The sequence below is a fragment of the Dermacentor variabilis genome, chromosome 10, assembly GCF_050947875.1.
Source record: "Dermacentor variabilis isolate Ectoservices chromosome 10, ASM5094787v1, whole genome shotgun sequence".
In the NCBI taxonomy this organism is placed as follows: domain Eukaryota; kingdom Metazoa; phylum Arthropoda; class Arachnida; order Ixodida; family Ixodidae; genus Dermacentor; species Dermacentor variabilis.
Window position 1 is genome coordinate 68,440,244 of NC_134577.1, and position 13,717 is coordinate 68,453,960.

General features: G+C 48.7%; 1 protein-coding gene across 1 annotated transcript in view; it reads right to left on the bottom strand.

Annotated features, from left to right (window-relative positions):
- LOC142560685 (tyrosine-protein kinase transmembrane receptor Ror-like) overlaps window positions 1-13,717 on the bottom strand; it is a 325,714-nt gene that overhangs the window by 99,695 nt on the left and 212,302 nt on the right. Inside the window, exon 3 of the mRNA XM_075672939.1 lies at window positions 3,067-3,125. Coding sequence (XP_075529054.1) covers window positions 3,067-3,125 — 59 coding nt within the window. The remainder of the gene's footprint in view (window positions 1-3,066; window positions 3,126-13,717) is intronic.

A 13,717-nucleotide genomic window follows, 5' to 3' on the forward strand; every position in this document is an offset into this window, starting at 1 on the left:
TCGGTCCAACAACGCGGCCCGAAAATCGGCTGCGCGACAACAGGCGACTTTTTTTTTTGCATAGGCGGAGAAGTTCCAGTCGGCGACCACCAAGCACACCGCGACACCTGCCGCAGAAACAAGTGTCATCATTAAGGCGTGGCACACCATTCGTCTCAAGCAGGTGTCGCACTATATACGATTCCGTACTAGAGCCCCTCGAAAAAGCTTTATTCTGCGCGCGATCCGCCATTTACGTACCAACAAACAGTAAGTTCCAATAACCTCAGAGGTTATATGTCGGATGCTGCGTTTTATCATGTGTTTCCCGATTCCCGACACGCGGTTCGATTTCGCGTGCTTCCGATCTTGCACCTGTCCTCCGAAATCCGGAGGCGCGCGCAAACGATCTCGGAGGCTACGCGAATATTACCGACCTTCCAACACGTACCAGCCATAGAGTTTCAGCTGATAATTATTGCAGCAAACGCTACGGTTCCACGTAGTCGGAGCAGTCATCTTCGAGATGCGCCGAACGCCGTGTCACGCCATCTGTCTCTTGCTTCGACAGAGGAGATGTAGGATGACCGCGTCCTGGGGAAGTCGCTGCCGACACCTTTTTTAGGTGATACGCGACCCATCTTACATAAAAGGTAACTGCGCGGTAAATGCCTCCGTTTAACTGCGGTGGACCCTCGGCCCCAAATTGGGCCACAAGTGCGTGTAAACGTCAAAAGCCCGGCAAGCGCGTCCTTTAACGCAGCTTGCGAATCCAAGCCGCGCGTATACGTTCAAATCCTGAAATCTACTGATTTCTGACTGAGTTGTTGCTGTAAGGCACTGCTATTCTGATATAATCGTGTTAATAAACTGCAATCTCCCGTTTCAGACAGGTAAGATAAATGTATGTCCTATTTTTAGAAGCGGTGGAACCCAGCCTTTGCGACGCAAACACCAGGAGAGAAGTAGACAGGCGCACGCTGGGACTAGCAACAAGTTTAATGACCACCTCGACCATCGTGAATTAAACTCGTTGCTAGTCCCAGCGTGCGTCTGTCTACTTCTCTCCTGGCGTTTGCCTCTCAAAGACTGGGCTCCATCGTTTGTGAAAGTATGCACCAACAGGGCCGGCAATAGACTCTTCTACGGTATGCCCTACTATTCCACGGTATATTTAATGACGATATTTTTTTTTTCCTGTTAACGTTGCCACACTTTTCTACTGTTTCCCTTCACTGTATGTTCTGCTGAAACATTCGATGTAATATTTTGAAAATATCGCTTTGTCGTTTTTCACTGTGGCAGGCTCCTGTGCCCCGTGTGGCTTTGGCATACGCCTGATTTATGTATTTTTTGTCTCTTCGTTAATAAAGCCATTATATTATTGTTCTTATTATTGTTATTACTAATCGTCTGCGATGACACGGTCTTTTATCGCGTTAGTGAGCAGTCGAGGCGCACTTGCGGCCCCTCTGTGCATAGGGTTAAGGCAAATAGAAGCACTACACACAGTGACGTAGCTAGGTCGTCTGGCACCCGGGGCCCATAGGTCTTCTGTCATCCCCCCCCCGGGTGTAGTCGGCGGAAAGAGGGGTGTCTTCAGACGTATATGACACCCCCCCCCCCCCCCCCCCCCCCCACTGGCCCCATGCACCCGGGGCCCACGGTCCCCCGGCCTCCCCTGTTGCTACGCCACTGCCTCACACCGCGATCACCCGTACATACCCCTATACATACCGAACCGTACATGGCGCGATTTTAGCACAGCGACGTGGCGATTTCCGTCGCGGCTCCGAGCGACTGGCTTCCGCCAAGTTTGTCGCACCGTCGCGGAGTCGCAGTGATCGGCGCGCTTTTTTTGGTGGGAGCGTGTCAGCTATTATAGCACCGTCTCAAATTACGGGATTTTCTGCCGATATCAATTTTTTTTTTTTTTTATCGCGACGAGTTGCGCCGGCGTCGCAGCAGTTGCCGACTAAGCAATCGTAAAGGGAAACGTACGACTCCTTTGAGGGCCAAAGCATATGCAACTTACTCCATTTCTATGTCGCCGCGAGTATTATTCAAACATGAAGTGCAAAATCTCAGCGGTTCGCTATAAAGCTCGCTATCGCTTTCAATGCTTCGCTCTTCGGGCGATACTGCCCAATGTCTTTTTACTAAATACATCTCCGTCGTGCACCATTAATGTTGTTAAATTCATGTCATCGCTCACTGTTCATTTCACCGCGGCTGTATACATGAAGGTTACAGATCACCGTTTTGTATCCCGTATGGCTTGCTATGCAACGGAATGGCCTATTCCTGGCAGTATACGTGCTGAATTAAGGCAATGATGCTCTAACAGATGCTGTACGGGATGAAATACGATGAGGAATGAAAAAAGAATTGCGAATGGCCGAATAATAAAGATTGCTTTGCCTAAATTGAGACAAATTCGTGTATAGGATGCCTAAAAGGGAGCAATTCATCCCGATGACCGAAAATTGTTGAGCAGAAGTAATCTGTCCCGCCTGTTCGCTCAGAAACGGGCGCCTGAGCAGCAACCGCAATTGATCGGCATCAGTGTTACTCGAAACTGCCCTCTTCCATCTATATCTCTTCCTTGAGACTCCTATGAGTGTTGTTTATCGATACATAGTCGAAAGGAGGGCAGCGAGGGCACTGTTGCAGTTTTTAAGGGCAACGGAATTGGACAAGTGGCGGTAGCCTGAACAGACGATTATAGTGCTGCAAGTGATACTGTGCTGTGCGGTAACGGTATACCGTGACAGTAACCGACTGTAAGTGTATGTCTATGCTCCTTTCTTTCTTAATCTCTACTTTACTATCACTTTACCTCCCCCTCTCCTCTCACCCTATAGCGTACGGTTGCAAACCGGATCTTCCCATCTGGTTAACCTCCCTGCTTTTACCTTTTCTTCCGTCTCTCTGTCTCTCTCTACACAGTCGAAAAAAGACGCAAGCATTCGACAACCCCGAATGATGAATTCTCGAAATTCGATTCGTATTCGAAACCTCGTATAATGGCACACCCCTAGATAAAAGCAAAGCCCGTAATAGAAACGGACGCAGAATTAGGCTTACCGTGATTCGCTTTCTTTGTGGGCTTGGTGGCCTCGCTGGCGGTAGATGTGTCTGGACTCCTGCAAGAAAAAAGTAATATTGTTTTTTTTTTAGAGGCGAAGGACTTATTGGTCCTAAAGAATTTAAAGATATCCTCGTATGCTTTCGTGTACTTTTTTTTTTTTTTGCGCCCGTGCAGTTATGTGGGCTTCGCCGTATACAGCCCGCAATAAATAACTGGCTTTTTAGATTACCCACTTGTTTTATAAAGAAAAAAAAAAGAAAGTAGTAACGATGATCCCTCGAACGAAGTCTAGCTGGTTAGAAAAACGACAACAAACAAACAAGAAAAAAAAAACTTCCGTTTTATCGACGAGCGTTGCCGCCGTATCTTGGACATTCAGCTATGCGTGCAAGCTTTGGTCTGCGCCAAAAAGTTCACATGTGAAACTGTTTCAAAGTGAGCCGACGTCACAAGGCAAAAAAAAAAAAAAAAGAGAGAGCGTGCAGGCAAACCAATCTATTCATCTCTAACTTATTTTTTTTAAGCCATGGAGGCAAACTAACGGAAAAAGAACGCGAATGCCAAAAGACAAATGGAATGCCTCTTGCGCTTATTGACAGTGTATATGAAGTGGCGTCACTAGGGGCAGGGCGGGAGAGTGGATCGCTTCAGGTGCAGCGCTCAGGTGGATGCAGCTCGGTAATGAAGGAGAAGCAGGGGAGTGAGTGAGTGAGTGAGTGAGTGAGTGAGTGAGTGAGTGAGTGAGTGAGTGAGTGAGTGAGTGAGTGAGTGAGTGAGTGAGTGAGTGAGTGAGTGGGTGAGTGAGTGAGTGAGTGAGTGAGTGAGTGAGTGAGTGAGTGAGTGAGTGAGTGAGTCTGTCTGTCTGTCTGTCTGTCTGTCTGTCTGTCCGTCCGTCTGTCCTTGTCACTTACGTGACGACTTTTGGAGAAGCGATCCTCTAAATATGCTCTGGTGCCGAAAACTGCGCCGGTGGATCGGTGCAGTGTGACATAGTCCGTACACTTTCCCCTACGAAAATTATTAGAGGGAACTAGGGAACTCGCGTGTATGGAATCGGCGGCAAACTAGAAAATGACGCTTAGTGCGCGGTATCGCCTAAACTTTGTCCTCCTGGTTTCACGACAAACTTTGAGACTCTGCAAGTTCGTGTTCCAACGGAATGTTGCGCTACGAAAGCGCAACTATTCGCGGCAGGTTATGCACGTACGCGCGATCTGTTCGCCCTCGTGCGTCTGTATAACTAGGGTTACTTCGAATTCAAAGGCAAATAAAGACAGGCAAAAAAAGTAGTAAACAAAGTCGCAAGAACGCCTGAAGCCTTAATAAGGAAGATAAAACAAACCCGCGTTCTAACCGGCATTCCTCCTCCTCCTCCTCCTCATCATCATCAGCCTGTTTTATGTCCAGTGCAGGACGAAGCTTCTCCCTGAGATTTCCAATTACCTCTGTCCTGCGCCAACCGATTCCAACTAGCGCCCACAAATTTCCCAATTTCGTCACTCCACCTAGTCTTCTGCCGTCTTCGACTGCGTTTCCCTTCTTTTGGTATCTATTCTGTAACCCTAATGGTCCAACGGTTATCTAACCGGCGCATTGGAAAACGGTGCAAGGTCTGCGTTGCCTTCCGGAACAGCGTTTTCCATTCAAGGCGCTCGCGCTTTTCCAAGGGCGGCAAGACATCGATGTCGCAGAAGACTTTTGTGCACGGATGGCAGACCAAGCGACACTTCCAGACCCTCTAGCCCGAGATGACGTTCCCCATTCCCGTGATTGCCGCATGGACCTTCCTTTTTCAATGGAGGAGCTCGAGGCGGCACTAGCTCTCTGCAGGCGCTCATCATCTCCGGGCCCAGATGGTATATCATACCAAGCCTCGTGCTATCTCGCAGAATCCGCACGGATAGCACTATTGAGTCTCTACAACACCTCATGGCAGGAGGGAAATGTTCCTGACGAATGGAAAGTGAGCCGCCTGGTGCCAATCTTGAAGCAGGGCAAATCCCCGCTAGAGCTCACCTCTTACCGCCAAATAGCGTTGGCCAGCTGTGTAGGAAAGATAATGGAACGGATGATCCTTGGCCGCCTGGAATGGTACCTTGAATACTACAAGATTTATCCGAATTCCATGGCTGGTTTCCGACGTGACCGCTCTTCCATCGACAATGTAGTTGATCTCGTTTCATATGTCCAGCACGAAAGGTCCAGTAAACGTCTATCTACAGCTTTATTCTTGGATGTGAAAGGGAAGGGGCATACGATAACGTATTACATGAGGCGATTCTCGACGCTCTTGTGACGGTTGGCCTAGGTGGTCGAGTATTTTTGTGGATTGCAAGTTACCTTTCTGCAAGATAATTCTATGTGTTAACTGACGATGGCCCAACTACGCGACGCTATACCAGCAGGGGCATTCCTCAAGGCGGTGCTCTCAGCCCGACGCTATTCAACCTCGCTCTTATTGGGCTTGCTGAAGACTCGCCAACTACCACCAAAATTTCAATATACGCAGATGACATCTGTGGCTGGACTTCGGCAGTCACACGTCCTCAGATACGTGCACGGCTTCAAAGAGCGGCTACTTTGACAGCGAGCTACTTGTGTGAACAAGGTCTGAGCATATCGCCAGAAAAATGCGCCCTAGTGGCATTTACTCGCAAACCAATGACGCCTTATGTCATCTCAATCAATGGGCGGACCATTTCCTATGTCAGAACCCACAGATTTCTTGGTGTACTTATCGACCGAGACCTCAGTTGGAGCCCGCACGTGGCCTACATGAAACGGCGCCTGACAGCAACCTCCCAGTTGTTTAAATACTTGACAGGAAAGACGTGGGGGATGTCAGTAGACGCAATGCTGAGACTCTACAGAGCTCTCTTTCTCGGTTTTCTTAAGATACAGTCTACCTGTACTGAACAACACCTGCAAGACAAATATTCGTGTTCTGCAGGCAGCACAAGCTCAAGCACTCAGAGTTTGTCTTGGTTTGCCCAGATGCACGCCAACTGAGGCAACTATTGCGATTGCTCGGGACCATCCAATGCAAACTCACATCACGGTGGAAGCTCTGAGAACGCATATCAGACATTTTGCACGTGCCCCCGATCACCACCTTGCAACACTGCCTTCAGACAGGCACCAAGCATCATTCTCTAAAACTATCGTCAAGTACAACGACAAACTTCCCTCGGGCTTCACCGCTGCATCCAAACCATCGATACCCCTTTGGTGCCTTGTCAGTCCCACAGTCCACCTCAGCGTACCAGGAATTGGGAAAAAGTCTGATTTGTCGTCGCCTGTGCTGAAACAACTGTCTCTGTTTCTTCTGCACGAGAGGTACGCGGACAGTGCACATATTTATACAGATGTTTCCACAAACATCCAGTGTTCGTCCGGTGCTGGGTCGTCCCAGCAAGAGGTATTACCATCAGCTTTAGGACTGACCACCCAATGACATCTACATCTGCGGAACTAGCTGCTCTTCGCGCTGCACTTTGTTTCATCAATCGGGAACCACCTCGACAATGGTCAATTTTCAGTGACTCAAAGGCAGCCCTATAATCTGTGCTATCAGCTCTGCGTCGCGGGCCATTCGAACAGCTCGTGCTCGATATTAGATGCCTACTTCATACATCACATGAGAAAGGACATCACGTGACGTTTCAGTGGCTGCCAAGTCACTGCGGCGTCATAGGAAATGAAGACGCCGATAAAGCCGCTCGGACAGCTCTTGAAGACACACAGGAAGAGTCCATACCACTTTCACGGTCCGACGCAGCCAGAAGCCTTCAAGTGCTTGCGCGGGAGATCACGCTCTCTCTATGGTGCACACCAAGCAGCCAGACCAACCGCAGCAACCAACACGACCTGCCCTCATTGATGCATCTGTGTATGCCAACTGGACTCCACCGAAGTGAGGCCACCCTGCTTTATCGCATATGGCTAGGGGTGGCCTTCACGAAATCCTACTCGTTTCGCATTGGAATGGCCGACAACGCTCTCTGCAATGCCTGTCTTTGCGAGGAGACGCTGGAACATATTCTGTGCGACTGTCCTGAATATAATTTTCCGAGACAGTCCATGGCGTCCGTTCTAGCGCACCTGGACAATAGACCATTGTCAGTTGCAACCATTTTCACATATCACCGACAGAAGACATCGCAGCTGAAGGCGACGAAGGGACTACTTCGGTTTATGAAGGAGACGGGCTTGGACAAGCGGCTGTGACAGTGATGTCGCGTACCGCGCAAGAGTGATGGACTGTAACTGACGATGTGTTTGCTGTGTTATGTGCTCTCTCTCTCTCTCCTCCCATCTTTCATCCCCCCCATCCCGCTCCCATGTGTAGGGTAGCAAACCGGTTAGGCTACACTGGTTAACCTCCCTGCCTCCCTTCTCCACTTTTTCCTTCCTTCCTTTCCTTAACCGGCGCATTACAAGACCTGCCCAGCTCGATTTTTTTTCTCTTGATGTCAATTGGAATATCGTCTATACCAGTTTGCTCTCTGATCCAAACCGCTCTCTTTCTGATTCTTAACGTTATGCCTAGCAATATTTGTTCCATCGCTCTTTGCGCGGTCCTTCACTTGTTCTCATGCTTTTTCGTCAGTATCCAAGTCTCTGCCCCATATGTCGGCACTGGTAAAATGCACTGATTGTACACGTTCCTTTTCAATAATAATGGTAAGCTTCCAGTCATGAGCTGACAATGTCTGCCGTGTGCGATCCAACCCATTTTTATTCTTCTATGAGTTTCCTTCTCATGATCAGGGTTCCCTGTGATTAATTGATCTAGGTAAACGTACTCCTTCACAGACTCTAGAGGCTGACTGGCGATCCTGAACTCTGATGAGTGTTCTTGTTTGCTGCGATCCGCGCATGCTCTGTATGTCTATATATGCCCACGGACTGCCGTGAATAAAACAGATGAAAGTTACCGCCTTTGTTGTTTATGTGTTCCCTCCCGATGTCCCCGTCTTTATTTGCGGGTAATACGATATGCAATAAACACCAACTAGGCCGAACTGAAGTTCTCCTGAACTCTTGTTCCTTTGTCCGGCTATTCATCATTATCTTTGCCTTCTGCACATTAATCTTCAACCCCACTCTTCCACTCTCCCTGTTAAGGTCCTCAATCATTTGTTGTAACTCGCCTGCATTGTTGCTGAATAGAACAATGTCATGGGCAAACCGAAGGTTGCTGAGATATTCGCCGGCAACCCTACTGCAGCGCAGCGATCACATCGCCGGAGTTCCCTGCAGTAATTTTAGTGGGAGACCCTATGTAACAGACGGGAAGTGTGGGAATGAAATTACGTTCTCTATTGTTTTTCCACACTGCAAGCTGTCTGGCCGCCGTGTTCGTTTTTCCCGAATCTCCTGCTGCCGACTCGACTCACATTTGAGCCAGCCGACGACACTGGGGGCGGCGGGAATGCGGCGCATTAATCTTTTTTTCTCCATATTCATTTCTTCTTGCACCACTCCTGCGGCCCGCCAGACAGGTCTAGACGCCGAAAAAATTCGCGTACATAAGTCACTCGTTAATCCGACTCGTCGCACGACACCAAGCATCCCCCCTTCCCCCCCCCCTCTCCGCATATGAAGTGTGCTAACACAGAATGCTCGCTTGTCCGCCCGAGGCTTCTTCTTGTTCCTTCTTGTGTTTTTTTTTTCCTTCCCACGAAACGCGCTTGATATATTGGCGGCTTTGCATATCGCCTCGCGAACAAGCATTGATCAGCAGCGGCGTCGGCGTCTCAGCACTGCGAATGCGGCGAATAGGGGAAGGGGTCTCCGGAAAAAAAGACGAGACGCACGCCGTTCCGAACATGCTTCTCCGGTGAACGTTCGGTCTTCTTCCTTTTTTTTCGCCTGTTTGTTAAAGGCTGAAGGTACCGTGTTTACTCGAACCTAAGCCAATACACTGCTGTAGGAAAGACCAAAAATGAAAACCTCAGAAGTCAGGAAACCATGGATTGGATTCAATTACATTAGGTTACATCGATGAATGAATGGACGGATGGATGCAGGAAGTACCACAGGTGGCTTTGCGGTTAGCAGCAAGTCTTTCAGGCAGGCCTGTGGAGCTAGGTAACTGAAGCTGCGTCGATGTATATGGCAATTAGCACGGGCTTCCATTGGTAGGCCGTGCTATCCTCTCCAGCTATCAAACATATCTATGTCTCATTATGACGTAAGAGTGTACAACTGTACAGTTCCAGTCTGCGGACCGCCTACCCCGCGACTGAGCATGGACAAGACCCAGCGTAGGTGCGCGAAGGTGTCGCGTAACCGTCGCGCAGGTCGAGTGCGGATATCGGTCACTGAAATGACAAAGGATTTCGGTCGCTGAAATGACAAACGATTTCATCGCTATCTGCCGAATTTACGTCCGCTACCCTTGCCAACGACCTCCACCCATTACCCCAAGCCTTGCGCCAGCTAACGCCATCGTATGCACGAAGATTTCGTAATTTTATTCACAACTCCTAATCTTCTGTTGTCCTAGACAGCGCTTTCTTCACCTTAGCACCAACTCTATCACCAAAACAGACCACCGGTTATCCAGTTACGCTGGGAATTACACAGGCCTGCGCAACTACATTTTTTTCCCCTCAATAAACTTTAGGAGTCTGTTCTCGCCTCGAAAATGCATGTCGGAGATGTTGGACGCAGATAAACACGATGCATTATGACGCGCCAAAATGTTCGCGGTAGCACCGGACGATCCCTTCTCGCGGTAGCTTTTCTAGTAGTTGCGAGAAAGATTAAGGACGTTTCACTGTGACACGTCTTCCCACAAGCCACTGATCAAAAGACAGGTTTAAAGGTAGTTCTCGGCCAGGAACTTTTTTGCCACTTGTTCACCAAACTTCCCGCTTAATCCACTTCGCTATACCCGCCACGTTGATACTTCAATAAAACTTGGTGCTGGGCTAGTTGGTGATGCATTCTTTAAAACTGATGGTAGCGCTAAAAAGGACGGACACACAATGAAAAGACGACACGACGACGAGGAAACGCGTTTCCTCGTCGTCGTGTCGTCTTTTCATCGTGTGTCCGTCCTTTTTAGCGCTACTATCAGTTTTAAAGAACGCCACGTTGATAGTGTCTTTGGCGTTGGGCTCCTAGACCCGAGCGCACGGCGGACGCCTTCCAACGGGTGTGGCAATGTAACAACTCCCGTACACCATGCATTGGGTGCACGTTAACGAAGGCCTGGTGGTAAAATTAATCCGAGTTCCCCCTAGTAATGTTATCGCGGGTTTAACGCGTAAATCTTCTGAATTTTAATCCACTTACTTCCGAGCGGGTTTTATTTTATTCACCAGGAAACGAAATACGCTCTCAAAGTCGCCGTTCTCAACGAGGAGAGAGAGAGAGAGAGAGAGAGAGAGAGAGAGAGACGTGAGCAGCGAAAAGCCCTCCCCACCTTTCCAAATCAAGCGCTTCGGGATGATTCGGCGCACATAATACTCAAGAAGGCAACATTCGGTAGGTAACAAATTGAATTTAACAACCGAGTAAGTGCGAACAGTTCGTACGATGAAAACAGAAAATGAAGCCGGGTAAAGCAAAGTGAAAATCATTTGATTTGTGTATAACTGAAATGTACAAATAATGATGTAACCGAGGATGAAAAGTGGACGAAGCAACGCTTTTGCACGCGGCGCGCCGCACGCGTAATGTTGAAGGTGTGAGTGCGGCTACCACGTGCGACCCAAGTTAGCTTTTCATCCACTTTCGTTTGCGTTTAATTCATTACTTCTACATTTCAATTATACGAAACAATCAATTTCCCATATGCTGTATCTGGCTTGGTTGCTTCTTCATATATACGGTTCTGACTGACAATTAAAACGGAAAGTCTAGATGCTCGGTTCTCTTAACCATGTGAGTAATTTCGAATAGTTCGTATTTTCGAAGTTAGATGCCGACTGAGCACTTACTTTTGGCGTGCTTATCGATATTATAATGATCTTTATTACAACTTCCAGATTTTTTTCCCTGTAGAACAGCAACAAACGGAGTGGTAGAGACATTTTCTACGTCAGCGTCTTCACTGAGCTACATGTATAACAAAAGGGACAGTTTATGATCTTCAGCTGACGGAGCTCGTATTTGTTGAATCCTCTAACCTAAGCGAACTGCTTACTGTTGCCTCCGACTGCAAAAAAAAAAAAAAAAAAGAAGCATCGGCTTGTATTCGAGTAAACACGGTACTGACGAATACGACATACAAGTATTCGTTCCTTCTCGTAACCCGCTTGACTTGTGGCGGCGGTATTTGCATATCAGCCCGCGAACGAGCACACCAACATCGATGCCGCGGAGTTGCGAACGTACTGGAGAGACGAGATGCTCTGAGGGGAAAAAGAAAAAAAGAAAGCGAGATGTCGCGCTTGAAGTTGGGTAGTCGAAAATTCTATTTTCTTTGGAGATTTTTCGTTAAGGCTAAAGGTTATACGCTATGCCAGAAATAAAAAAAATAATGAGAGGAATGCTGGTATAAAATAGGAGTTGGAGACCTAACACGCGTAAGGCCATGGAGAAATGCTAGAAGACGAAAAAAAGAAATACAGAGTACGCCGTGGTTCTTAATAACACGAGTACCGCGTCGTCGAAATTAGGCGGGGACAACGTGCAGACGACGCACTGGAAGCAGACTCTTCGGCAGACGTCTCTTTGCCTTGCACGTTTTGTTAGTTCTGTCAGAAAAGAGAACATGGCTTTTTATTTTATATTATTTTCCCCTCTGAGGTAGTTTGAATATCGCTGTTCGCACTTTCCGCTGCTCAGAGCAATCTCTAATGGCGCGTTTTGTTTTGCGTTCTGTAGCCCGTTCCTCATTTCCGAGGGCAGAGACAAACGACAGGCGACAAAAGTGCCTGATCCGTGCGTGACGTCGAACCGTGCAGTTATGGCGGCCCTTTCCCACCGAAACCAATATTTCATCCCGGGCACCGCCGAACAGGTGAGTGTTGTGCGTGCTAGGCTAATGGGGAAGCTGAAACGGCTCACTAAAGAAAAAAAAATGAAAGAGAAAGAAAACGGCGAGATAGTGTGCGGCTAATGGAAAACGTGGCGTTTCGGAAGAGGGGGGGTGAGGATGCAGCGGATCAGGAACCGGCTGCGTGCCATGTACGTGGGACAGCTGTTCCGTCAGTGTTCAGAGCGAATTAAAGCTTCTTAAAGGATATACGCATACTCAGATGACGCGTCCCAACTTCTTTTTTTTTTTTTTGCGCTTAATGGAGATCCGTTTACTTCGAAACCCTAAAAAAACATACTGAAATGACTTAGACCGCCGTAAATATCATGCACTATAACACTTTTTCTACGAAGCAGCTTTCATTTCGTTGTACAACCGGTGCGTGTGTATTGCGACGTCACGACACAGAAGGTGGTCACATGGTGGGCGCAGGAAATCGTGACGTACTGGCACTCACTGCGCCAAGCTCGGCAGACTGCTATGCTGCTACTTGCTGTGCGCCGGATGTGTCGTCACTCTTTCTTTTTTTTTTTTTCGAGTCACTTTCGAGTGGTGATCGCTCGTGAAATCTCCACGTCTTACGAGTGACGGACAAGGACGTCGCCCACAAATTTCTGCACTTGATCCTTCGGGCGCAGCAAAAAGGGCAGCGGCTACGCTACAAACTTGTGACTCTGAGCAATCATTCATTGCCACTTGGGACGTTACCTGGACGATGACCAGTTGTGGCCTTGAAAGGACAGCTTTTCAGTGCAGTGAGAAACAATTTTCTTTTTAAACCGAAGCTCTATCTGTTTTTTTTTCATCATTCTCAGACAGCCGGCTGTTGCCTGCTGCCTGTCTTGCACGATAGGCCAGCAACATACAGAGTGCAAACAAGCACCGGGTATAGTGCAAACCGAGGTAGTCCAAGGTGGTAGGCGATACATGTAAGCGCAGGCGTGAGCTCCAACACTAGCACGTTGTCGTCGTTGTCAACCCGTCATTTCTCGGTCTTCGTACCATTTCGATCGTTCCTTCGTTGTCGCGTCGTCGCCGTTCTTTCCGCCTTCTTCACTCTGTCATCGTCCGTGCGTTGCCATATCGTCTTCCCTGCGCCGCCGACGTCTAACCGTCGTCATCATTCCGCTGCAGTGAAATCAGTGTCGTCTTCCCTTCGCCATCGCGCCGGCGTCGTTTTTCCATCGTCATCATTGCCTCGTCTTCATTACAGCCTCGTCGTCATTACAGCCTCGTCATCGCACTGTCGCCATACGGTCGTCGTTGTGCAGTCGTGGCCGTTCCACCATCGTCACGCCGTAGTCGTCGTATCATCTACACCATTTACGCACCGTCACGCCGTTGTCGGCAGTTCAGCGTCGACACCCAACGGTGACCGTTGCATCGTCGTCATACTGTTATACCGATTCCGATGTCATCGTGCCGTTGTCGTCATTGCGTCGCCGTCGTGCCACTGTGGTCCTTCTAGTGTCGCTCTGTCGCAGTGATTCCAGTGTCGTCGCTTCATCGCCGTCGTGCCGTCGTCGTCTCTTTCAGTCGTGTTGACGCGTGGGGCGCACGCGATCGCGCGCCCCAAGTTTACGTGGACCGAGGCGTTTCCCGCAGAAAAAAAAAATATATTAAACTTGGTCGTGCGCTTTATGCTCGCAAAT